This window comes from Mastacembelus armatus, chromosome 12 (assembly GCF_900324485.2).
Source record: "Mastacembelus armatus chromosome 12, fMasArm1.2, whole genome shotgun sequence".
Lineage (NCBI taxonomy): Eukaryota > Metazoa > Chordata > Actinopteri > Synbranchiformes > Mastacembelidae > Mastacembelus > Mastacembelus armatus.
In genome coordinates, this window is record NC_046644.1 from 14,479,174 (window position 1) to 14,506,496 (window position 27,323).

Below are 27,323 nucleotides of genomic sequence, written 5' to 3' on the forward strand. Positions count from 1 at the left end.
TATATCCAACTAGTGTGTGAAGAGCTCAGGCATGAAGATCATATACTTACACTGGAAGTCTACACCTTACACTATTACTTTCTTGTCCATTGTGTGTGTTTCTGATTTTCAGTATTTCATGCATTTAACTGAAATTCTTACGTAGCGCAGGATTAAAACAATATTCAATTTAATGTGTCTTTGTACCCTTCTATCTGCATTTCCATCTTTTAAACATTTAGAATTCAATGTTTATTATATGCAGAGTGATAATAAATTAACCATTAACAACTAGAATTTCTGTGTGGGGATAGACAAGACAAGAAAGACCTATAAGAACAAATCACATAAAAATATAGAAGTAAGTAAATAAAATGAAATAAAATATTGTTTGCAGATCTGCCCAAGCGACTACAAATCATTTCAGCTCCAGTATTTCATATGGGTTTCAGTGCACATTCCTCTGTCACCTGTTTTCTCTTAGCAGCACATGTCACAGAGTGAGTGAAGATAAACCCAGCTGCTTTTCGGATTCATTTCAGGCAGCACTTACCATCCCCTTTTAACTGCAGCCAGCCTTCAGCACTAAGCTCTCAAATCACAAGGGGCAGATATGAATATAAACAATTTGTAGAATAGCTGATGATGCCTGGAAGCGTTGGCATATTTAGGGATACAGCCTAATCCTTCCTTGTTGACATAAAAGGACATTATGGACTTATTGCGGTGGAATTTGCCAGGTTAATTTCTCAAAATTTGTTATTCGGTGAACCCACAAAGCAGCCCCAGAGGTAGACTGTGACGCTGTTCTGTCTTCCACCAGCAGCAATCTGTCCTTTACTCAAAGATGGTATTGTATTCGGCCTGTAGTGCCATGGAAAGCCCCACTGTCCCTTCCTCCACCCTGAACAAACAAAGGTCAGTCTGTCTTTCCTCCACTGTGTTTTTGATTCATTTCTCCTTCATGAAAATTTTGTATAACCTTTGACCTTCACGAGTGACCTTTTAAACCCATTGGCACCACCTTATAGCATCCTCTCAGCCAGGGCTTTAAGGTCACCGATTCCTTGCCAGAGCTGTAGTGAACACTGAGGTCATGTCCTCCCATCATATTTTTACAAACTTGATATATGGTATAAAAAGGAGTTTATATTTTACAATTACACAGATATGTTAGATTATTTTAGACAGTTAAAATATATAATTTAACTAAATTCTCTGTGATTTTTTTTTTTTAGTCAGCAATTTTTAAGGGTGAATTTAGAGTTAGTATTTCTGAAATCCCAGCCATTTTCAGTGTTGAATTTTAATATTACTACAGATGTTTGGCAATGAACTAAAATATCGTGTCATAGTTTATGATCATATGATATATTGATATATTTTCGACGAAACATTGACTCTGTGTTCACTGTTGCACCAGTCCTAGATTCAACTTGGTAATTTATAGTGGAAGAAGAAGCTTAGTCTACTCAGATTTTTTACTGAAGTAAAAGTAATAAACTGAGCTGTTATTATTTATGCTTAGAAATTCCTCATTCACTCTTGCACAGTGCATGAATTCAGTCTAACATTACCAGAGGAAGTAGGCTGTAGTATTTCATATACCACTGGGTTTGCAAGTACCTGGAACTTGTACTGAAGTGCAGCGCTTGTTCTTAGTTTCTTCTCACCTGTGGTTATCACGGGTGTAGTAAAAAAAAAAAAAAAAAAAAAAAAAGACTGGAGGTGCCTGTGAGCTTCCTGGGCGCCGCCGCCTCCCCCCGCACCCTCCCCCCGGCTGTTGCCATCTCAGCCCGGAGAGGTTTGAATCCAGTGTGTGGCCCCAGACGCCGCCATGCTGAGCTGAGAGACACCGACAAAACCAAACTTTGTCAAGCGGCTGCTCTTGCTCCAACTCTTGCCTGCGCACACCCCGTTACAAAGAGGACACCTTCCCCACAGTGAGTACCAGCCTGTTTTTGTTTTTGGTTCAGCGCTACAATGTAGCCGCTTTCTGTCTCAGCTTATACCAGCCTGAGCCCCGCTGGTCATACTCGTGCGTGCCGCCGCGGAGCCCAGGCTCTGCTGCACTTGTTGCAGCTCTTACTGAGACACAAAGAAGAAAAATGCACTTTGGCACAGTTTTTCCTTTTGTCTTATTCCGCGTTTTAACGATGCGCAAAACTTTTTAAATCACTTCCCCGCGACGAAGTAGATTTGCCGAACAAATAGGCTGTTGCGCTGAAGCGTCCATGCAGTTGCTGTCACTGTCCGTGAAGCGCAAAACTCCAGAATCTAAGTCAATCCGATATGCCCACACTAATGTTTTTAAAAATTAAACTCCCCTTGCACTTTCAAAATACCATCCTGGCACCCAGAGTTCATTTAGGGGCTGTCTGCCGCTGACATGCATAAATCAAGAGTTCTCTTTTCACTGCAGCAACAAAAGACCTTTATTGGCAAAACTGGAGCACATATCCACGTAACCACGGTTTATACAAGGACTGGATGGAGCATCTAGCTGCGATCAAGTGAAATAAATACCTGCATCATGCGCCGTTACATCTCTTAGCATGTGTCTTGTAGTTTTTAAGCACTGCAGGCGTCTTGTGTCAAGGCAGGAGTGCAGCTCAGCGCCCGGGGCTCATCAGTAAACGGTCATAAACCTTTCACCTGCAGGCCCCGTTGGTCTGGAGCTGTGTGGACTGGAGGGTGTGATGTTATGGAGCTGCTTTCTGTCTCAGCATTTGTTCTGGCTGGTTGAAGTCCTGTCTGTCTGTGAGCCTCTTGGCTCTGTGCAATAGAATTCTTTAAACTAGATCCACCACCACCTTTAATTCTCTTGACCTTTTTCAACCCTGAAATAAAATACACAGACAGATACTGTAGGCTACCAAATAGGATACCAAATAGACAATCCCTTATCAGCTGTACCCACTTATCCTTTAGTGTGTCATAAAAATAAGTGGATTTATATTGATTGTCTTTCTCACATGCTGTTTAAATGCATCAATGTGTTTCCCTTAAGAGTAAACAAATTCCCTCATAAAATACACACTTGGTTTTACATTTACATTTACATTGCATAAGCACTGTGGATTTCTGCAGCATGGCAGCTGTTAAATAGAGCTGTTGTTGTTATCCACAGTTAGTTAGTTACATTAACCAGCCTGCTTCTCCATCCTCTTCACTCAGCGTTTCGTCAGAATGCATGTGCTATGACATCCCTGCCTTTGCAACCTCAATAAGTAATTCTTCTGCCTCATCAAGTTCGATTCCACAAGTCCTTGGCTGGGCCACATCAGGCATGGGGGCAGCCACCCGGATCTTGTCAATATGATGGGCTGGCTGGCGCTTTAGTGGCACCCGAGTCAGCCAGAATCATGTCAGCCAGACCCTCAGGGGGGGCCCACAGAACTAGCCAGAACAGGATATTGCTGTGTGATCATTCACCGACAGCAGACAAATCATTAAACCATGGGCTGCGTGCTGCCGAGCGGTTGAAGCATTTCTGTGTGTCGCACTAACTTTCCCTCAGGTTAGACGTTGTGTTTGTGTTCCAAGGTTATCATTACTTCTTGCCCTCTTTATTAAGACTTGCTGTTGTGAAGAAGGTTCAATCTGTTGATTTTGCATGTTCTGTGAAAAATAGCCAGTTACAGGCATTGAGAGTTGAATACCTTTGTGATCCAGATCTTTTCTTCTTCTGCATTTGTTTTTGGCTGCTGTTTCATGGGAGGAAATATTCATACAAATTAAGCTTTTCCATGACTTCCTGTTTTAGGCAAAATAATGAGCCTGTTTTAACAGATGGGAATCTGTAAGTGATTTGTCTAAATTCTATGAGGTGAGAAAGTGGTCTGCCTTTAAGTTGCTCTTTTTTCTACATTTATTGGAAGCACAGGATTCGCATGTGCAAAATGATATTATGCAGAACGTTCTTACTTATTAGTGATAATCCCACTTGAGCACGCAAACCTGTCTTTGGAGTCCCTTTTTTATCAGTAATCAATTGAAAATGGGAAATTCAGTCAGTAACAACATGCTTGAAAGAGAGCTTTCAAATGTGTGTTTTTAAATGTGAACTTTGTGTAGAAATGGTACTTGTTCTGGATGTCAGGGGTTATTTACTTGGATGCCTTGTTTGTGTTTCAGAAACAGCTCTGGCTGTTTGTCAGATTCCTCTCTTGTAAATAGCTGGAGCATAGGAATTGTTTTTACTGGCTCATATCCAGTGTTGCATATAGGGAGCTCGCATTAAGCACACCTACCGCAAATGCTATTATTTGGTCACCCCGGAGAAGACCCTGATTTAAAAGATGTCACATCTCTTCACATGGCTACAGTGTCATGCAGATTGAATACACTTCTAATGGAGGAGTGAGGGTGACCATTGATGAGGCTTCAGATGATTTCTTCTCATCCTCCCACTGCCAAGTTTGGTTGTCAGCCAGCTCCCCAGGCCGAAAAGACTAGAATATCTGCAAATGGTCTGGGCAGTAGCACTTCGACTCCTGCTGGGAAGGTCACTGTAAACGGTGCTATATCACACAGACACACTTGACTCCTTATTGTCCTCCTGCTCCTGCTCATTAGCAATCTAATTATCAAGATTGTCCTGGCAGTCGAATTCAGCAAATGAGATTCTCTTACTTTAATTATCATACAAACTTCATACTGAAGGATGAGACTGTGGGATCCACACAACATTTGTACTGAGCGTGTTAGATGTCACTGTTTTGGGAAACACTGTAGGCGAGCATGACGTATGACTTGCAGCAGTGTCATTGTTGTGGCCCTGCATGACTTAAAAGGTAGAGGTCAGGGGCCAGTCTGTGGTGCTCTGATCTTGAGTTCTGTTCTGGCTCTAGGAAACAGACATCTAAAGCAACCCCCACCTCCCTTTAAAACATACAAACCTCCCCTGCTCCACCCTAGTACCTCAACACAGGCTGTAGTAATTTCCCATTGGCAAAAGAGAGAAGCATCTGGCTTCATATCAGCAGCAGACAGTGAACTGTGTGGCTATGTGTTACTGGTCATGTATGCTGCATTCCAGAGATGTCTCACAATATAATGGTGGTTTCCATAGCTGATACAAAGATAAAAAGTGAATGTCAATCTTGGTTTCCTGTTTTTCATGTTGTGTGTTTGATAGAAACAAAGGTGAGGAACAGTCCACACCTTGAAAGGCTCAGTCGCTTTAACTTTTTTCATTGTCTAATAGTAGTTAATGATCAGCACAGCAATAATTTCTTTGAAAAAGTACTGACAACAGTACAGCATATTTTGAAAGATTCGCAAGATGCCGCACCCATAGCTGTGAGTGATATTGCTGAGAATGCACAAAGCTTACTGATGTGTAGCTGCAGCGCTATTGACAGCTTACTAGATGTTTTGAAAAGGTTCCCAGTGTTGTGCTGCTGAGAGCAGGGAGCTGGAAGGGAATGGAGTGGGGAGAGCTACCCTACATACAGTACATTCTGTTACTGTGGAGGACATCACTGTCTGACACCACTGAATGGAGAAGGTGTTCTCTCTGTGTCCAACCTTCCTATATAAAAACTCAATAGCATCTGCTAGGAGGTGACAGGACGGTGGATGACAGAAAATTCAGTCGCAGTCAAGTTTTTCTTGTTATCTGGTCCATGTCATTTACTGCTGGATTTGTTTAACGTTTGCATATTGAGAAGGATGTTCCAACATCAGTGGGGATTCAAACTGTCTTCACGGTTATCCTGTGTGTGTTTGCAGTTTACATCCTCTACACAGCGCTGAGAGAGCAGCAGCTGGACCTGAAGTCCCCATTCATTCCATAAAGGAGAGGAAAAAAATGTTCCCACAACAATAGACACACTCTCACAGACACACAGTACCCTAACCTCAACCCCCTTCCCCCTTCTTCCCTCCCCACACCCACGACCCCAAATTCCCCCTCCCCCTCTTTGGTAATTGTGTGCATTGACGCTTTCCAGAGGAGCAATCTCTGCACTGTCGCTCCCCACTTGCAAGCAGCGTTTTATTGCTATGACAGGAGGGAAGGCAGTCCTGGCTGTTTAATTGTACACGCAGATGAAGACAGACTCTGTCACTGACATGCGTTAAAGTGAAACAGCCCTTTAACGCAAGCACTATCTCTCCACCCTTTGCAGCTTCTTGTGAGTGTATCGTGCGAAAAAGAGGCTGACTAAAGGAGGGAGAGTGAGAGAAAGCAGGGAGCATGACCAGCGAGTAAGGAGGGAGGTGGTGACACTGCTGGATGATCATATTCAATTTTTTTTTTTCAGCTGTCACGCAAACCATTTGTGACTTTCACAGTAATAGCAGTGTGACAGAGCCAGGGTGGAAGAGCCTTTCCTTCAGCAGTCTTGTCTCTCAGCCTGCAGGATATTCCCACTCAGATTATGGTAAGATTCACGTCGCAGACAGCTTATCTGGACACCCGCGAGTGTGTTGACTGCTGGCATCTCACAGTGTCAACACCTTTCTCATTCTTCCAACGACGGTATGTTCTTTTAGCCTACTGGGCAGTGGAGAGAGTCTCCTGTGTGGTACATGCTATTTTTACCCAAATTTCATTTGGTAGGTAAATAATTCAGTGCTCTGGTGGATGGCAGGTTCTCATGATGCAGTTAGGGGGACTCTGCTGTACATAGGGAAATATCCATATGGCTCACTGAGATTGGCTTCTTTTTGAGTTAAGCTCTGGAAAGAAAATCAGTATTTTCATTTTCAGCAGTGTCTGCTGTTTTGTTTACAGCAATATGTGGAAAGAGTTTGTCTTCTGCTGGCAGGCTGTTGGCAGGAGCTGATGATTCTCCCTTGACAGGGGAAGGAGTGGCACTACCCTCCCAGCTTGGACATTTCAGATTTTCCTTCAAGTTGCTTCCCTTAGCTGGGCTTTAAAAATATTGACAAAAGATTCCTGCTTTAGGTGTCTGGGAGTGCTTGCCTCAGGTACAGCAAAACTAGGTAGTGTTTTCTTTTTTGTTGTTTTTTTTTGTTTAGGTGCTGTCAGTCTACTTCATAGTGCATGTACATGGCACATTCACAGAAAACCACAGTAACCGTCATTTCACGTTTTCTAAAACCACCAACTGTAAGTTTCTTGTAGCACAGTCTGATTGCTATTTATTATTCACTGCATACGGTGCTGCATTGAGTTGGCCTTTGTGCACTGGATAATTGTTTGTGTGAGGAGGAGTTTAATTTTGGGTAGGGAAATCCTTGCTTTGCAGGCCAAACACTACATACATTATCACCACAGTGAGGATGGAGCATTTTTCATATAAAGACTTCATACTTGTGGATTCATTGTGCAAAAGCATGGAGTCACATATTTCAACAATTTAGTAATGTAAGTAAAAATGTCATTTAGGAATAGACTTATTGTGCATCTGAAGAAAGAGGCTATGACATTTAATCTCTAACATTTTGGCGCAGCATATTTGTAGTCAAAAAATTATTTAAAAAGGCAGACCACCCCACTATTACAACCCATTCATTCAGATTTGATACTAAAATGTATTTAAGCCTCACTCCCATTTGTTTTTCTGAAGATCTGCAAACTGTTTTTCCTCTTTAGAGAATATTTCCTGTAAACATAGTGGTTAAGAGACCAGAGGAAATGGAAGTAAATTGATTATCGGAGATTACTTGGGTGTATATAGTTAATGCCTGCCTCTGCACTGAAGGCTTGACACATGGGCAAGAGCTCAAGGAGCTGCTGCTGAACAAAACTACTGTGGAAAATGAGAGAGATGGACATCAGAAATGAGAGGTTAGGATGCGAAGTTCACCATTTGGGGATGTAGTGTGGGAAAAGCTGCAGGAAAGCAGGGAAAAGGATCCCACGGCTCCCTTAGATGGTCAAAATCGAACCTTCTATCCTTCATGAATGGACAACGATAAAACTGTTAAGTCTTCTTTGGTTAATCAGCGTTGGATTATTAACTAAAATTGACATGAATTTGGGAAAGTGTTTGTGTGCTTCCGGTCTATTCTATACTTTTCTGTCTGTGATTTGGTTTTTTACAACTTTTATCTGCTTATGGAGCTAAAATCCCACTTTGGCAGGTCACAATCTGTGTTATACCAGTGTGTTGATACATGACTGGGTATAATCTATAAATCTAATGTGCTGCTGTTGTAATCTGTCATAGGCAGATAAACTGATGAGCTAATGCCAGGTTTTGGAGATTGCTGATCAGCCAGCTGGACACAGGATCTGCCTTGTCTCATCACTTCATTAAAAATTTAAATCAGAATGCTGGCGGTAAACATCTGATGATTTATGTGCATTTCCAAATATTTCATGTCATTAATGGATGTGTGTTTTACAGTTTAACCTAAGTTGTGGGGTTTGTTACATTCTCTTTTTATAAGCTTTTTATTAGCATGGATTGATGGATTATTCGTGCTTTAATGTTGGATTCAAATGTGTCATCTTTGGTCCCAAGTCACACAATGCATTTGTCTTCTGTCATTGCTTTCATGCTGTCTGCCTGCTACCCGGAGGATTTCTTGGTGTTCTCTATTTATGTTAGTTAGCTGGCTGGTTGGCTGCCTTGGTAGCTATGGTAACAGTATCCCCCAGAAAGTTGAAGAGAGCAGGCATTGCTGGGGTAATTGTCAGCAAGTGAAGCATGTCTGCAAAGTTAGACACTGTCTCAGGCTGGACGATGGCCTGTTCACTGGATTGTTTTTGTCCTCAGTGTCCTTTAAAGACGTGCAGCAGCCATCACAACAGTGGTGATTTGTGTTTCCCATCATAGAGCATTGAATCATCTAGCTACTTGACCTACATACATGAGGAACAATGTAACAAACAATTCATAATAAAAGCTAAATTACCATTACCAGTTTCTACAACTTGAAGATATTTCTGTGTAGCAGTGCTTTTAATGATTAGCTCATTGCTTATTTAGCTGAAATGAATCTGCAACTTTGTTTATGGCTGAATTGTCATCTTGGTTTTTTTTGTGATAATAGAATGAAACAAGCTATGTGAATACATCACCATGGCATGTGACTGGCACTTATCACTATTCTCTGATGTTTTATTCAGTGAGTCAATACTAAAAATATCATTTAGTTGCAGCCCTAAATTATTGTTATTTTCCATGAGGTATTAATATAAGCTGCCTGCTTTAGGTGTGAATGAATGAATATTCTCTTAATGGTGCTGTTTCCCTCTCTTGTAGACTGCTGTTGTGACATTTGCCCTGGACCTCTGCCTCAACCATTTCTAAGTGGGTGAAGATCAGTGAAAAGAAGTTTTAATGAATCAGTATTCGCTAGCAGATGCCATGACGGACAAGTAAGTAGCTTACGAGTGTGTTTGTGTGTATTTATGCAGAGAGCCCGGCCTTTTGTTTGAGCGTGAAGTAAGAAGATGATGATGATGTCTCTTATGATTGCACTTCTCTCACTCTGTGCAGAATTGTCTCCTGGAAGTGTTTGCGTTTCTGTAGAGAAGTGGAGGAGAATCAGGGGGACTGATAACAGAGAGAAGTGTGTTGTGGAGGGGGGTTGGTATAAAGACAGTCTGTTTTACCCCTGAAGACGTATGACATTTGCATCAGGGCTGATTTGCATTCTCGTTCACTGTGCTGGTATGTTCATGCTGCTGTTAGTCATTCATTCTTTCCCTCACAACACGCAGTCATTTAAAGGTTTTTCAGCCTTTTCTATTCTACATCTTCATTTGCTCCTTTTTTATATTCTCCTCCTTTTCCTTTTTGTGCTTCCTTCTTCACCTTTTCCCTTCCCCCTTTTCATTTTGGCCCAGTTCTGTCTATGTTCCCTATCTCTTTACTCTCTTTTGTCTCTTTTGTTAACTTTGTCTCTTAGTGCAGTGTTTGTTGGATTTGATCTTTAGAGGATAGAGAATTTGGGTGCAGTAAGCAAAATAATCTGCTGTCAGCATTCATAATAAGCGGAATAAGTGGTGCAGGCCAGTCAGCTGAAAGGGATAGGCAGAAAATACAGTAAAGGCCAAACAAGGCAGGCCTGTTTTGTGCTTGTGTTACAGAAAATGAAAGAGAGAGTTTAAGAAAAACAGATTGGCCTGAGACAAAACTAAAGAAGCAGAGTGTTTTTCGAATACTTGGATGCACCGTAGTAAAAAATTCTGGTTGTGCAGGAGGTAGAGGATATTTATGTGGAGAGAGTGAGGTTTCCAAGGTAGTGCTGGTAAATGAAACGAGCTTGATGTGATTCAGCGTGTGTATGCACTCTCCACTTATTACTAATGCACCTGTTGACCCTTTGAGAGTGAAAGAGAGACAGGGGGGAGGTCTAGTGATTCACTTGATCTTTCTGTGAAACAGGCCTGAGGGTAGCTCCACTGGCTAACACAAGCATTCTATAGTGTCAGCATAAAATATTGTGCATGCAGTTGGTTAACAGAGCCAGATAATGCTATATTTGCCTAGAGGGGAATTTCTCATCCAAATTAAAAGGTTCTATCCCTTTAGGATGCATTGCAGGTTTTGCAGAGCCAGACTTTTTAAGTGTTTTGGATACAACATAAAGGGCAAACAAGAAAAAGATGTTCTTTTATTTTGAAAACAAGATGCACCAGTATTGCTTGTAATAAGCCTGTGTTGGACCAAATGCAAGTAAAGTAAAGTGAAGTGAAGTGAAGACTGGGAGTTTTTAAGTAAGTGATGATGTTGTTGACAAGCTGTCCCGTTGGATAAAAGGTATCCGAGCAACCAGAAAGGGACCAAATGGGGGGAGGTGGTAGTTTATTGGCCTCCAGACGCTAGTCCATGTTGTAGGATGATTGCTTATCCAGAAAGAATGATAAATGTTATGCCAAAAGAAAGTGAGAGGAAAAGTTGGAGGACCTGCCCCCGATGGTGATTGCAAACAAAACCCCCTCAACATGGGACTACTTAAGATTCATACAAAGGAAGAAGAAGATGGCTACTTACTTTCTGTGTAACACACACGCACACACACACTCACATAAATGCTTATTTCCAGCTAACTCATGAGCAAACATGTGCACATAGCAGGATTTCATTGGACATTCCTGCAAATATATGCATTCCAATTGGTATTTTCAGATAAAAGCTGACCTGGAGATACATGCATAACAAGTCCAGTATTTGGAATTCACAAGTTTTCCAACAAAGTGAATGTGACCCTGAAGTGCCCAACGTTCACATTTGTTTGGTTAAAAAAAAAAAAAAGTTTCATCTGTGTTTTCTCTGCAGATGTTGCTATTGATGCTGGAGCTGATTATTCATCTGCAAGTGTCCTGAAAAATGAACATGTTTCAATTGTGGGATTTTAAATTCAGTCCTCTATTGTACCATGATTCTCTGGGATGAAGAAAGTTTCTAAAGCCAGATTTGCTCCACAGCACTTGTAGACAGGGATTCTTTCTGCTGAAATTCAAGCCTCATAATCCTCTCCAGCACACCTCTTTGTGTGTGTACATGTGTGCATGTTTGTGTGGGAACATAACAGTCTGTGCACCCTCCATCCAGGATTTGAATGAACAGGAATTTCACCTAGTGGTTTGTTCTCTCTGGATTTTCTGTTGCATCATATATATGAAAGCAGGACAGAAATTCAATGCCCCAAATATTTTGCATAATCTTAAGTACTAAGTCTCTGAGCTTGGAATTGCACTTTCAACTGTCTTCTATTCTTCTATTCTGCGGTAAAACACAAAGACAAAAGCAAGATGTGAACACTGTGTTGTTTCTGAAGCCCTCAAACCACGTGATCATAATTCTCTATGCAGTGGTTTCATTTTTGTTTTCCGTGAGGAGAATCCTCCTCCTTCTCATTTCTGTTCATTCTTCTTTGTCCTCAATCTTCCTTCTCTTCAAACACTATATGAATTTGCACATTTAATATCCTCCCTCATGCCAAAGCCTGTTTTCCTCCCATGTCCCTCTCATTTTCCTTCCCTCCCCCACCTGTAGTGTGCAAGCTGACAGCCCTCTCAGAGACCTGGGATGTTTATAAATGGACAGTGAGGGTGGCTGCACAGATGAGAATGTGTGTGAACGGTGCTGTTGTGAAGGGCTTTTACTAGGATGACCACACTATCATAGGGATGAATGGCCTTTCCCAGCCTGCTGTGTATCTGTGTCCTTTGTGTATCTGTATCAGTCAAGGTTCTTTGTGTGTCTATGTTTATCCAGATGCTGGTTAGAAATTTCTAACTACATCACTTCATGTGAGTTGGAAACCTGTTAAATACCCAAATGTTTGGCCTGTTTGGTTAATATGACAGATTCTCTCTATGTTTGGTAGATGGATTATTGCATTTTTCCTATTTTTCACCAGTTTTAAAATGGTCTTTAATCTTAATGCCATCACCATGCAACAAAGAATTTGCTGGTTATAAGACATTGACTAAAGCTCACGCTGTGTCCTTTTATCAGCCTGGGGAAAATCAGGTGTCACAGTAGAATGAGCTGAAAAACCCATCCTGTCAGTATGTTTACCATAGACTGAGTTCCTGAAGTAGGGCCATTAATACATTTGTTCTGGTTTGAAGAGTCTTCACAAGGCCAGCTTTGCCCAGTCCTCATTCAAGTCCACTCATCAATTAAAAAAAACCTGACCCATGACATCTCCACTTCCTCTCTGTCCCCTCTCCAGACCGCTGTGTCACCAAGGGCGTGGCACAGGGCACCCCTCGCCTTGCACCCAGGCTCGACACCCACTTGGGACATTTTGAATTGAGACATGTGAAGGCATGGTGTCAGTGGGATTTGTGGGCGCATGGTAAAAACTCTATCAGCTGTCATGGGTTTTTGTGGGAGACCAGGAAGCCAAGTCAAAGTGTTTCCTAAGGATGTCGAGGGGGATGCGCCCTTTGGCCTCCAGCTCATCCATCTTAGACAAACTGTCATCTTCTCCCAGTGCTCCATTGATGCTGTCAGAGGAGGGCGAGAGGCGGGGACTCGTTGCATTGCGTAGTTGTGCTTACATGCATACATGCTTATTCATTGTATGTGATCATAATGAGGTTTGACCACCACAACCAACATATTATAAGATATTGTGGTCATCACTTTAATAAACGTGAAACCCAAGGAAAGATGGGTAATGCTCATGCACATGTGAACGAACGGCTAATGTTTATAGTCTGGTGTGTATCATCTCTGCTTAATATAATCAGATTATTTTATACAGTAGTGTTGCATTAGTAGCTTACCCCACCAAGCAAATGCTAATGACTCTGCATATTTGGGTTGATTTGGGTGACCTGAATTCAGTAGGCTGGAAGATTTGTTTCCTAGTTCTAGGACAGAATTGTTAGTCTGCAACATCCATTCTGTTATATTTACATTTGATTACTTTCTCTCTGTGTTATTTGTTTAAAGATCAATATTTTTAGGATGTATTGATTCCCAGTTAAAAAGTACAGATAGAAAGTGACCATGAGTCCCTGTCAAGGTAAAGTAAATACAGTATGTGAACCCATTGTTTTAATTCGGTGTTGGACTGTGGGAATAAAACTTGTGTGCTTGTGCAAGGAAAATGTATTCAACCTTGACTTAAAGGTTTTCATTTTGCTCAGGGAAGCAGTGGAGGGGAGCAGTATTGTGAATGCCAGAAAACAGATTAGTTTTTGAGTGTGTAATACACAATCACTGAAGTATAAAGTATGTTTTTAGCTACGCTAGCTGCACGACAATGCAGTGATGGCAATGTCCGTCAGTAAGTTGGTTGGTCATCCCTTGGCGGGGATCCCTTTACTTTGCATAGTTAGAGTGAAGCAAAGAAAGCCAGCAGAATGTCAGTTGTCTTCTTAGAGAGTTGCTGGCATCTCAGTAGCACAAGTGTGACATGTATGATGCATTAGAAATATAAAGCATACCGGTGTTGCTTTCAAAACAGTATGGGTGTGTTTTGACAACTGTTGATACATGCATTCAGTTCAGATCAAGGCATTTCCCTGCATGCCACTACCACACTAATAAAGTTGTGCGGTCTGGTCTTAGAAGAGAAGTTGTGTATATTAAGGGCTTGGCCATGGCTGAGCTTGTCATGGGATTAGCCCACATAGAACAGATCTAACAGTGCTGGGGGGAGACTGCTTTCACTTTATTTACATTTGGTTAATCCACAAATACGGTTGTCTACAATCTTACATTTGTTTACTACAATATAGTCTTATGGTATTTAAGCATTATATTGTTTATCATTCAGCTGCTCACCATTTGTCAGTCCTTGGTTATAAACATGAACAATATCCCAACAGACATCATATGATATCACTGGCTTAGTGGTCAGTGAATATTTGAGTCACCATATAATTAAGTTGCTCTTCCCAAAATTGACATGTTATCACTTGTGTGTCTGTTTGGTTTGTAAATGTTATTTTATGAGTTTTATTGTGTTTTCATTGATTCATCATTAGATGTCTGAACACACACAACATGCACACACAAACTGATCACACACAAACTTCTCCCTCTGTAGGCACACAGACACACATGCTGCAAAACTGTCTTGTCTGATCTTTCTGTCTTCTTCCCCCTCCCTAGCTTGAGGATTTTATAATTCTCTCCAGAGGAAGAGCGTCACATCTTGTACGGAGCCACAGGTCAGAAACTCTACTCCTCTCCCTCCCTCCCATTTTTGCTGTGCAGACTGACACTGAGCTGCTCACAGGTCTGCATGCTTCAACACGAATGTTGCATGCTTCTCCAGCACTCCCTGTTACCACCGCAGAGCTTTAATCCTTTTTTTATTCTCCCTCGCATGGCCACGTCTGGACAATCCAACTCTGATTTGATTCTGCTTGGCTTATGTTGTTTGTGGAGAAAAAAAAAAACCCTGACCCCCCCCACTCCCACCACCCTAAACATTTTGAGTTTTTTGTGCAGTGATTCTTTCCTTTTTGCCAATCACTTTGTCATTTGCTTTCACTGTGAGATTTGGTTTTCCCTTTCCTCTTTAAATTGTGGTTTCTCTTGTTTTATATCTGCTTGAGAGCTCGCTGATGGTCTGTGTTGTCTTAATTATACATAATGATGTTATGGTGACAGACACTGTGGACGTACATGCTGTTGGCTGCTTTCATTGGACACCCTGCTTTCCCCTGTGGCTTTGCTCTGCTGTTAACCGTTTGCTAAACACGTCCATGAGTAGAGATTGTCCGATCTTAGCCTAGCAACTGTAACTAGGCACAGCAGGTCTGTCCAGCTTTGACTTTCTCCAAATATCAGTCTAGTTAGAGCAATGCTCAGCATCTAGAATTTGGAGAGGGGTGTCTTTTTTTTAAAATCACTTTTATAAACTAGTAACAGTAGAGCCCAGTACAAGGGTAATGTTACCAAAGCCAAGGAGCACATTATTAGATATAATTATTATGTGGCGTTGCAGTTTGTTACAAAAAGGCCCATTCCAGACCAACATTTTCATTGTGTGAGAGCAAATGTTAGTCTAATCTTAGCACCTCTGTCTGGCTTTGAAGTTTATACTCCAGGAAGCCCTGGCACAGCTTCTTAGCCCCACTAGAATTACATTTCCCAAACATTAGCTTCAGCTAGTCCTAAAAACCTCTCTCTTCTAAAACTGAGACATACTGTTTGAAAATATAGGCAATAAAGCAAAATGTAATGCCTCTGATTCGGGTCAAGCACTATATGCTGTGTGACACCTGACAGCTGTAGCTACAGCTCCACAAGAAAGGTTGGTGGGAATAAACTGATGTCCCATGGAACAGTATTTTCATGACGGATGTCCATGCTTTTTTTTTTTTTTTCATTGTTCATTATGATAAAATTGAGATTTTTCTTTTTATGAAAGTTATTTTATTTGCTTGTTTAATTGACCTGATTCTTCTAAATGCCTTCAGATATTTCCATTACTATCAAGCCCTAAATCTGCTGGTTAGATCACGAGTAAACTGTGTGATACGCGTTTAAAGGTTTTGGCATGACTTTCTTTTTTTTTTTTTTTTTGGTCCCTCTCTGTGCTGTGAAGGAAACGCTGAAATCAGTGTTTTATCTCCTGGTATGCCAAGTTTAGGAGGACACACTGTTAGTGTTGTGCTAACCTGTGGGTGATGGGGTGAGTTTTCACACAGCACAGGAGGTTTTTGTCTCTGCCAGCCAAAATTACCACCATGAAATCAGTGCCTGCTGAAGACTGCGATGAGAGAAAAGGAAAAGAGAAAGGAGTCCTCGTTAACGGCAGTGAGGAAAGGAGAGAATCCAGCGGGATTTTAGTGATGTTTACAGCCCCTTCAAATCTCTCCTGACTGGTGGGTGAAAGCCCAGTAATTACAGTTTGAAGGATAGGGTTTTTTTTGTTGTTGTTGTTGTTGTTATTTAACCACTGCTTTAAAAAATTGGTAAAATGTTTGCAATGTAATTCAAATTAAAGGGAATCATATTTAGATATTTTTTTTATTCCACATCAGTTGATTTGAAACCCAGAACCAGAGATTTATTCCATCCCAGGACCTGAAGTCACTTGCACTCGGCTATTGCTGTTTAAACAACTACTACCAATATGACCAGCACTCACCAGTTTGGGACCGCAAGGCCTTCAGCTGAGCTTTCCCAAAATAGTCCCACATTATACGCCCCAAGGCCTGCTGGTAGCCTCAAGGAAACTACATCAAGTTGAAGGGTTGTGACTTTACCCTGAGAGGATGACTTGAATGTGACCCCAGGCTACAAAGATAAATGAAAAAAACTTTGAAATGCCATATTTGAGGACCTGTGTCACCTGTGCAGTCTGAAAACACCAGCTCAGCCTAGTTTTGGAAGATGAAGTCTGTTTACTTATGATGTGTGGATTATTTGTAATATTGACATTTTACAGCTGAGATGCTGTTACACTAAATAATGAATGAGAAGGTTTATTCAGGAGTAACACCATGTGTGGTTTCAGATTAGTTTACTTTCCATTCTAAAGATTATCTGGATAATTACACAAAAGATAAGAGGCAATTTTGTGTAAATGTGTCCCTTTTTTGCAGATGTCAGTAATAAAACTCCTGCAGTTTTTCTACTTTTAATTAAAAGAAACGGTGTGATTATTTTTTCATGTTAGACTACAGAGGGACATTTGGTACTTGAACGGGGAACACCACACAGCAATCCTTGCTCCTCTAGTTAGCTTACTTCACTTGTCTGTATGTTTACAGGGAAGTTTTTCAGATCTTCTAAAGCCATATGACTAAGGGAAAGGGCGTGTTGTTTTTAAAAAGCTTGCCATCGGCAGACTAAATATACCCTTTACTAGACCTGACCCTTCATTTGCCTTTACTGTGGCCACTTTAGGTCGACATGCTAGCTCAGCAGGGGCCCTATAACTAGTAATTACATAGAAGGGTTTCCATTTTACATCCTCTGTATAGTGTTGCCTTCACACAAACTCTTTTCCCCAATTTAGACATTTAAGATGTTGTTGATGGGTTACCTACATTTTAATGCCACTGTACATACAGCACTTCTTAATATAACAGTTCTTAATATAAACAGTTTGTTTGCAGCCTGTTAGACATCAGTAATCAGTATCATGTGTTTCTTATCATTCATTCACATCTACATTAAATGTAGATGTAATAGGTCATGCTTAATCCTTAATCTGGCTTTTTAAAGTTGAACTTTTCCTCCCATGTGTCATCTGTTGAGCTCAGCATGAGTAATGCACAGTGACTGCTGCATCATCTCTTGTGGTTTTTAGATGCTTTTCCTACACATAACCAACAGCCAGCTGTGCAGGGGAGGTCATGCAGCTGCTCACCAGCTTTCAGAGGACTTTTAACATGACGTTAACATGATGCGGCTTTGACATCGTGGAGTTGCACTTAGCTAATGAAGGCTGAAGGCTCTTCCAGGTGTTTGGACCAGAGCTACAGGTTTACTAAAGTGTGTTGATTTATCCAGTAAATTTTAAAAAATAAGCAAATTGTATTGTTTTTGAAAGTAAAGGCAAGTACACTGAGCTCACCTGTCAGGTCTTGGATTACTCCATATGTTCTTATCTTATCTTATAGTAAAGAATTTGGTCCCTCAAAGGTTACCTCAAATGATTGATTGGGCATTGGTTGGAACTAAAGACTACATATTTGAAAATAAAAAAATCTGGGTAGGTGGTATTAAAAAGAAGTGAGCAAAAGATCATATCACTGGTTCTGCTGTATTGATATTGATCATCTGGAGCATTGTAGGTAATGTAGGCACCAGGTTTTGATAAGAAGGAGGGAATGTGTGAAATAAATATTGCTGGTTTTGCTACATCGATTTTTCTCTGTGTTATGGAAGCACAGTGCTAAAGCCGTGGAGTACTTCTTTAATATATTGTCTGTAAGTTGCACACAAATTGGAAATATACTGTAGCTTTGATTATCAAAAATAAGTAATAATAATAATTAGTAATTGCTAAATTTGTAATCCTAGTGGCTTACCTCAAACTGTGAGGTCATAAAGCTTTAGCTGTCTATACTCAAAATATTAAAAATAGTTCATCAGCCTGTAGGGAAACACAACCCAAAACACTGATACAGCTGGCAGTATTTTAAGATGGACTCTTGCTCCCTGTCTGGTATCATAAGAGGGATTTGATGCCCACAGTTGGCAATATCACATACACATGTGGGGATACTAGAGTCTCTGCCACATCTATCACCAAACTCCATTAATCTGGAAATGACATTGGAACAGACATCTGTCCCCATCAGTGTGTCATCCTCTGTGGTCTCAGTATTTTGTTTCAAGTGAAGGCCCCCTCGTGCACCCACTTTCTCACTGGCTCTAGATCACCCATAATGCCCCTGGAGCTCAAGCACTACTGGAGAAAGAACCAAACACTGAAGCTCTCCTTTTTACTAATGCAAAGCAGAACAATGAATGTATATTCAAAAGAAGTTTTGTGCATGTTTGTTGACAAACCATATTGCAATTACCATGGATGCAAATATTTATCTAGTTTGTGGGAAATACAGGGGTTTTTGTGTAATTAATGATTGTAAGGAAACAGTTATTGCTATGCAGTTATTTATAGATAGTTTTCTTAATTGATAAATTTTGTCTGTAGAACGACTAAGTTCCCTGTCCAAAGGTATCTTAAATATTTTGCTTTGGTTGAATGACATAAGCAAATAGGCAGATGACACATCATGCATTGCTTCATTAAACAATAATAAAGGTTTTCTTTGAGCCATCTGGTTACTAAAAAGATCAATATTTATTATTATATCTACTTTTCCTGCTGTCTAGGGGTTTTTGAATGCATCCTGTGCTTTCAACCAGCCCCTTGATTAAATTTTGCAGCAATTTGTAGTGACAGTCACATGATCATTACATTAGTACCAGTTATGACATCAAACTATCAAATGACAGGTCTATTAGAAAACCTTCAGTAAAGCAGCTTCAGTAAAATGCTGTGTTATCACCACTCCTGCAGCTGGGTGGGTGCCGTACAGATGGTCCTGCTGATTAAGTCCGCAGTCATACATTTAAATTAATGTGGTGTGTAGTTTGTATTGCAATGCAGTGTTTCCCCTTGAATTATTCGGCTACTCAGGGTTACATTTTCAGATCTCTGTTCTTTTCCTGCAGCCTGGCTGCTGCTGCTGTGACAAAGCATCTATCAGTGCTCCATTTGCACAATGTTAATTACAGTAGTTGTGGTTTAACAACGCAATGTGGTGTGAATACAAGTTAGGAGCTGTAAAGTTAATTCCAACCTAACTTGTTTGTTTATGCCCTGAGTAGCGTGAGTGGGTGGTGGATTGGTTGTTACTGTGTTGACAGTATGCAGTGGCCCAGAGGTGTGGATGCAGTATTCCCAACAGTAACAGTTAAAGTTTGTCCTAAATATTAATGCATCAAGTCACGTTTTAGTGGTATGCAGTTCTTAGGGATGTATCAGCAACCTTTAAGTAGTTTGTGAAAAAATATTGGCTTAAGCCCAGACCTGAATGGTAACAGCAGAAATTATTTCCATCAAGAAGAAAGTTAACAATTTGGAGCAATTGTCTGCAGCACAGTATGGAAATGCTATATTCAACTACCAAAAGAGACAATTCTTTCCACACAATTAAATACGTTTCCCATTACACAGTTTGTTTGTGCATGGTTAGGTCTGTTTGAGCCAAGATAGCTGCTTTTTGGCATGCCACAGCAAAAGGAAGAAGAGCATCTCTGTGCATTGATGGTAATGACGGGTGAGTAGATGGAAACGAGAGAGAGTGAGGGGAAAGGAAGAAAAGTGTGTGTGGGGTTGGAGTTGTTGGCAGGCACTGAATGTCCAATTCCTTCACATCAGCCCTCATCACACTCTGTATCCTCGCCATACTCTCTGCTCACAGGATGTGAAGCTTCTTGTCTGAACTCTCCGCATTGGAAATGAAGTGGCCTTATGTGACCAGTCATCCTATCATTTTATCCAGGAAGTAAACTCTTTTGGTCTGATAGGATTGATATAGCCTCTAAATTTAACCCCCCATCCCTAATAATTAGTTTGTGTTGCATAAAACTTTGAAGCACTTTCCAGATGAAGCTGATTCATTTTTTTCCTCTCTGATCCAAACACATAGAAACATTTGAACTTCTTGTGCTCCCATATGCAAAGCTCCAGTTTCCCCCTCTTGTGTCCTCTGTCCTCAGTAGGCAGGCTGCCAATATCTTTGCCCAGTTAACAGCACAGTGCTGGGAACCCCAAGGCCCCAAGCAGGTGTCAACCTCCCTGCCCAGCCAAAGGCGCTGAGAGGGGAACACAATAGGCTCAAAGAGACCTACCAGCATGGTAACCGTCTTAAATATCCAAGGCCAGTATGGCCACTCCTCTAAATCCCTCAGCAGCAGAGGGTAGCTGCCAGTTTTTTCTTTCTGCTACTGTAACACTGACTCTTAAAGGTGTTTAAAGCCTTTTTAAACTCTACCACTACAAAGGAAACCAGGACTGCACAGATAGAGGAATGAGTCTAGTTTTTAGTTTTGCAAAGTGCCAAAAGTGGATTTTTTAATGCCAAAAATTAAGAAGTCAGATACATTTAGTTTATCTTGGTTTTTATTATGGATGGCCTGTGTCAACCCTCTTAATTCCTTTCTTCCTCTGTTTGTGGATCATATTGACAAGATGGTTCCAGATCTTATGGGACTGTGTGATCTTTAAAGATACAGGCTTGGCTCAGGGCTTTCCTCACGACTAAGCTGTCCTGGCATTTAGATTGGCATGACTGTAAAAGAACTGGAGCACAGGGAGAAGCGCTGTCTTTCTCTCTCCTCCATTCTCTGTTTTCTCTCCTTTCTCTCCCTCTCTCTGTTCATTGTTGACTACTCTGCAGTGATGATGTGGATGTGATGGGGGGTGGGCTGAAGTGGAGGCTACCCTCATCTTCAGTAAACAATAGGTCCTTGTGTATTTAACCCCCTCTTTAGCAGAATGGAGTCCATGGCTAAGGCTGAAGCCGGGATGGAATTCCATCTTTGCCTGAAGCCCTCACAAAAACAACAATCCCTGTTTTAAGAGGGTCATACCTCTGAGCAATTTGTTCTCAATTACAAACAAATCAATAACCAATTACCACCTCCTACTCCCTTTTTTCTAATTGTGCTGCCCCTCATTGATTACTTATCAGATCTGACATATGATACATCATGGGTAACTGATTAACCTAAATTTGAGTGGAATGAGCCACAATGATGCTACCAGGTTATTAAGAGACAGTGATTTCTTTGTACTAAGTTTTATCATTTCTTATTCAGTTTTAATTAAAAAATCTAAAATGAGTAAAAAATGACCTGACTAAACAGCAAAGCACTTTTCATGTCATCTTATACAATAGGACAATGTAGGATATTTTTATTCACTGGTTTTTCCCTTCAGCTGGTTTGTTATAGCTGTAAGTGTAAACACAATTGTTCTTTCAAATCTTTCTGACAAGATATCTTGCTTGATACCTTTTTCCCCTTCTGCGCGTGACAGGCCCACCCAAACCAGAATAACCTGTTTTGTGCCAGTTTACAACTTTACTTTACTTCCTCAGAAGAGTCATTGTTACACAAGCCACCTGACCAGTCCCATCCATCTACCTACAATAACTTTGGCCCTCAGTTAATGCAGCGTGCTTCCATCATCAATCTATAGTCATCTCCACTGTTGGAAAAGCTAGATTTATGCTTGTTAAACATGAGAAAAGCCAGGGTACAGAGAGGTGTGTTCCATGATTGTTAGTTACACATGACTGGATCAAGAAAATGGAACCATTTGAGCCTTACAGTCAAATTATGTCAGTTAATTACTTTCAGAGTTCATACTATTTTGTTGGTAATAATTAAATAGGAAAAGAAGGTAATCGGTCTTCCAGCCATGTCGGAGTGAATTTGGTTGACAGTCATGAAAACTGACCTCAGGATTATTTTGCATGTGCCCTTCATTGCAGTAAATTTGGCAAACATTGCATGTATTACAAGCAGGATTGAGAGCAGATTTGGAGATTTATTTTAATATTTTACTTAAGCTTTAAAGCTTGTGCTTTCACCCTGAGCTTTTCTGCTGACCTAAAATTGCCAAGCTGCAACAAGGTTTGTTCAAATGTAAGATATTACCCATTTTAGACAAGAAAGTCCCTACAAAATGTTTTAATAACAGCAACTAAACTGGGGCTGCAGCTAAAAGTTGTTCAGTTTTTCCGTTCATTTTTTTTCATTAGGTGTTGTAAAATGTGAGTAATTAGTCAAAGCATCATAACACTGTCACCATTACAATTATGGAATACCTGAGGTGATGTCTTCAACTGTCTATACTGGATATTTACGACAAATGCAAAGTGCTTTCTTCCTAACACTATGTATTCATTCTAAAGTTCAATGAGAACTGTGACATTTTCATAATTGAATCCATCCGTTTAACATTTACTACATTACTTCGCAGCATTTTAGACTAATAATTTTGATTTTCTGAGCATAAAGAATCTGTAGTCACTTCCACTCTAAACATAAGTGCCAAAGAAAAAACAAAAGCAGGCTATAATTATGACAAGCTGAGGCTTTATTGACAATGAACACATCACCCTCCTAATGTGGGTCTGGATACGTTAAACACTTCAGAGCACATGCACATCCAGGGTTTAGTGCACCAGGAGAGAGCTGTTAAAAGGCAGAAAGATCACAATGCTAAATAAATTGGCAAATGGAAGATGACACCCTCACCTGTTAAGACATGATATCTAGCAGGAATGCTGTTATCATCATTGTCGTCAACATCAGCCGGAGACAGGCGGATACACCCAATACCTGCCCCAACAATAGAGCAGTCTAGAATGATGAGGAAAGAAAGGAGGGTTTTCAAAAGCCTGAGGTGTTAAGTTGTTGCATAACTCACAACAATAAACTCAAGAGTGATACTACAGCCGTTACACTCAACACATTTACTGTGCTGCTAATGGAGTTTAAATACAGACATTCATTTGCAAGCCAGCTTGACACCAGCCACAGGTGTGTATTTTTTGTGCTTATTACAAACAAAAACAGGTGGTTTCTGCCAGTGTTTTTTTTAACCAGCCCAAAGTGACAGTCTGCTTATATTGTCTGAACAGATTTGAACAAATCATTTGAGAAGACTGAAGCAGCCATATGCTGACATTTTTCCTTGTAAAATGACAAATGCAGTCGTCAGAAACAGCCAACGTCTTTTATTTCACATTATAAAAGTGAGGTTATTACACTGAATCCACTGTGCTAGCGTTTCAAGTGATACAGAAGAGGATGAATGAGTCCTGTCAACTTTCAGTATGAGGGAAGTGGTTTTAATAGCTGTCCCTTTGTAGTGTCTGTGCTACATGATTGGCCTACAAGGACATTTCTACACCCTTGTCAAATGGTTTTTCACTGTATCAGGGTTTCATTTTGAATGTGTCTGTCTTTGCAGAGGAAACTTCACAGTACCGAAGTTGTCAGAGTCTAATATGGGATTTGGTGTGCTGGGAGTTTTTCTGGGGCTGCTGCTGGAGGTCTCCACCCATGGACCCCAAGCTGTGCCTCGAACTTCATGGAGACACCAAGGTAAGACTTAATGTGTATAACGTACCATAAGTGTAATTCTTAGTGATAAAACAAGTGGTTGACTGTTACTAAAAGGGGAGAGCATTGTTTGCAGTATTTCATTAGATTAAAAAAACAAACATACATAATAGTATAAGTTACTCATACTATTATTAATCCAAACCACTTCTACTAAATGTTCTTCAGGGGCTCCTATGCTGATTTAAAGTGAAACTTAGACACTGAGTCTAAAGGCACTCAATTTAGGAAGTTACATTTCAGTTACTCCGCTAACAATGCAGAAGAACCAAACCTTCACACTATGTACATCTTTAAAATATATCATAATATATCATAATAAGTCCTCTTTCAACTCAGGGTATCTCAAGATTGACAATAGATTACTTGGTTACACCTGTTTCCGTAATTTATCTCAACAAACTGTCTTGGTCTTACCACAGGCTCAAGTTAGCACATTTACTGTCAGGCGGAAGTTCAGTTTGCATACTGCCATTTATATAAATAGCTCCAGTAACTCAGGCTGTCTGTGAGAACCAGTTCACCCTTTAACAAAGTTTCACTCACTGTTCCACAGTCACTGTTGCTTTCAGTCTGTCAGTGAGGATATTTGCTTTCATCATTTTGGTGTTTATGTTCAGACACCTGCAACCTGAACCCACTTGCACCTGGCTCCACGAGGTCTGACATCCATCACAACACACAGCATAACAAGATACACAGAGGTGTTGTCCTTACAAAGGCAGAAACACATGTCTCAAAACGTTTGTGTTTCAGGGGTCAGCGTAGTACAATCAGTGCTCCCCTTTATGCTGCAGCTATCTTTGTTAACACTGTTAGTATTTACCTGTGTGATAAACTCAAGGTGCATCTTTAAACTTGCAGTAATTGTTTTTCTATCATTGTGGTTTAGGTCACTTGTGGGCAGTGGAGGTTAACTGTAAAACAAGTAATATAACAAGAAATATAGATGTATTATCAGTTGAAGTTATAGTGAGTGAAAGGGGGGGGGGTGCGCGTTTCTTGCCATTTGATGAAGATACGTGCTTTAGTAAATCTGTGGGAGCAGGCTGAGCTGAGCAGGTAGTGTACAATGTGTTTATGAGAGCAGGTTTCACAAAACAGAGAAGTGAACCAAAACCAACACAGAAAAGTAGCAGGCTGGTTCAATGGGCTATTAAATGAGAGGCTAAAAAGACCTGAGGGGAGAAGGATTATTTCAGGGTTTGTCACTACTGGTGACTTTGGTAATTAAAGTAATGTGGTCCAATTGTTTTATATTTAGATCTAGATCTGATGGAGTTTTCGGAGCCTGGGATCTTTAACTACTCCACGTTGTTGCTGAGTGAGAAGCAGGATGCCCTTTATGTGGGAGCGAGGGAGGCCATCTTTGAGCTCAGCAAGAAGAATGTGACAGTGAGAAACAACAAGGTATCAAAACAGGAATTAAATCTGTGATGATAAGTGAATAAAAATTTAAATCTTATGATTGTCTTCTTTTTTAACCACTTTTAGGTTCAATGGACAGTTGCAGACAAAGCCATGAGGATGTGCACGCTTAAAGGAAAATCAAAAGAGGTTAGTTCAATAATTGTTGTTAATGTTATTTTAGCTCACCTTTATCATTGGTCTACAAAATTTGTGTATTTTCAGTATATGTATTTTAATTTGTTTATTAAATGTTGCTTGCCAGCGCGAGTGTCTAAACTACATTCGAGTACTCCAAGTTGTAGATGATGAGCAGCTGTATGTTTGTGGCACGCACGCCTTTCAGCCTCAGTGTGACTATTTGGTAGGTTAATGCTCAATCCCTCATTTATTGGGAACATCACACTCACAATCAATGTAGCAATCTTTAACAAAAGTTAATCTCTTCTTTCAGAACCTTGCTGACTTTTCATTGAAGGGCCAACCTGAAGATGGCAGAGGCAAATGCTCTTTCGACCCCTCACAAAGCTTTACTACCGTCATGGTTGGTGAGTTGAGGCCAGTTTTCTCTAATTTCATGAAGCTCTTTTGGTAGCCAACCCTGCAGTAAACTGCATAATAATCCCCTGTAATCTCTCTTTTTCTTTGGACCTTATAATAATTTTTTTTTTTTTGTTGTTTTATTTTCTTTTTCTATCAGATGGAGAGCTGTACTCAGGGACAGCATATAACTTCTTAGGCAGTGAGCCGATTATTTCCAGATACTCTCCATACCAACCCCTGCTGAGGACAGAGTACTCCACATCATGGCTCAATGGTGAGTTGCGACATTACGTGACATGAACATTTTGAATTAATTTAAAGAGTAAATAATCAGATTCAGTAGGTTACAGCACTTCAGATACATATTTTTTACATTTTAAGCAAATGTAAGTTTGGATCAGACATCCTATCATGTGATACTGATATCAAGGCCAAGCAAAAACTTTATTGTGACATCTTTAGTGTCTATAGTGCTGAAAATGATCTGTAGTTGTACTTTTTGCTATTCCTATAATGCCTACTTTTCTCTCTTTGCTCTGTCTGCTTTCCTTGCAGAGCCCAGTTTTGTTTTTGCTGACGTAGTCAGAGAAAGGAGAAACAGAGCAGATGGTGAAGATGATAAAATCTACTACTTTTTCACTGAGGTATCAGTGGAGTATGAATTCTTTGGCAAGCTGCTCATCCCCAGGGTGGCGCGCGTCTGTAAGGTCAGCCCACGTCATATGCCATCTGTACATACCAGCAGCATCTTTCTGTAGCCCTTGTGTATTCCTATCAATGTACTGTAGAGCCTTCTTTCTCCCTCATTTCATTATCTTAGAGCCCTTTTCTTGATCTAACCTTATATCATTCATTATCTTAGAGCCCTTTTCTTGATCTAACCTTATATCACTGTGCACATCAGCTACAGGTAGTTGGTAATGTTATGTTATTTACTGGGTCATGCACATATAAGTGCCTACCCTACATCAACATCAACATCTACATCAACTTTACATTGTAAACAAAAAACTTTGTGTCTCACACATTATAAAAGCATCTCTTACTAAAACAAAAATCATGTTAAAACCAGAAAGAAAGGACATTTTGTAAAAGGTGTAGCCTTTAAATAAAAAAAAATTAACATTAAAATATGATCCCACCACAGGGTGACCTCGGGGGCCAGCGCACTCTGCAGAAGAAATGGACGTCTTTCCTGAAAGCTAAGCTGGTGTGCTCTATGCCTGAGCTCAACTTTGTTTTCAACGTAGTGCATGATGTCTTCATCCTAAAGGGGACAGACTGGAGGGACACAGTCATCTATGGTGTCTTCACCTCCCAGTGGTCAGTTTATAATCTCTCAGAAGAGGAAAAGAGTGGGGTTTTGAATATAATGCACATTATAGG

At 40.5% G+C, this 27,323-nt stretch overlaps 1 protein-coding gene across 4 annotated transcripts in view; it reads left to right on the forward strand.

Moving 5' to 3' along the window:
* Positions 1 to 1,739: 1,739 nt before the first annotated feature.
* The window catches only part of sema4d (sema domain, immunoglobulin domain (Ig), transmembrane domain (TM) and short cytoplasmic domain, (semaphorin) 4D), a 34,017-nt gene continuing 8,433 nt past the window's right edge, over positions 1,740 to 27,323 (forward strand). Inside the window, exons 1-12 of one of the 4 annotated variants that reach the window (XM_026297446.2) lie at positions 1,740 to 1,922; positions 9,165 to 9,280; positions 9,402 to 9,575; positions 14,487 to 14,545; positions 23,836 to 23,969; positions 25,252 to 25,397; positions 25,482 to 25,544; positions 25,660 to 25,758; positions 25,849 to 25,942; positions 26,095 to 26,211; positions 26,493 to 26,644; positions 27,085 to 27,260. In XM_026297446.2, the coding sequence (XP_026153231.1) occupies positions 23,873 to 23,969; positions 25,252 to 25,397; positions 25,482 to 25,544; positions 25,660 to 25,758; positions 25,849 to 25,942; positions 26,095 to 26,211; positions 26,493 to 26,644; positions 27,085 to 27,260 (944 nt within the window). In that variant the 5' untranslated portion in view covers positions 1,740 to 1,922; positions 9,165 to 9,280; positions 9,402 to 9,575; positions 14,487 to 14,545; positions 23,836 to 23,872. Of the gene's footprint in view, positions 1,923 to 9,164; positions 9,281 to 9,401; positions 9,576 to 14,486; positions 14,546 to 23,047; positions 23,403 to 23,835; positions 23,970 to 25,251; positions 25,398 to 25,481; positions 25,545 to 25,659; positions 25,759 to 25,848; positions 25,943 to 26,094; positions 26,212 to 26,492; positions 26,645 to 27,084; positions 27,261 to 27,323 lie in introns of those variants that run through there. The other 3 variants (XM_026297445.2, XM_026297443.1, XM_026297444.2) reach the window with 3 other exon arrangements.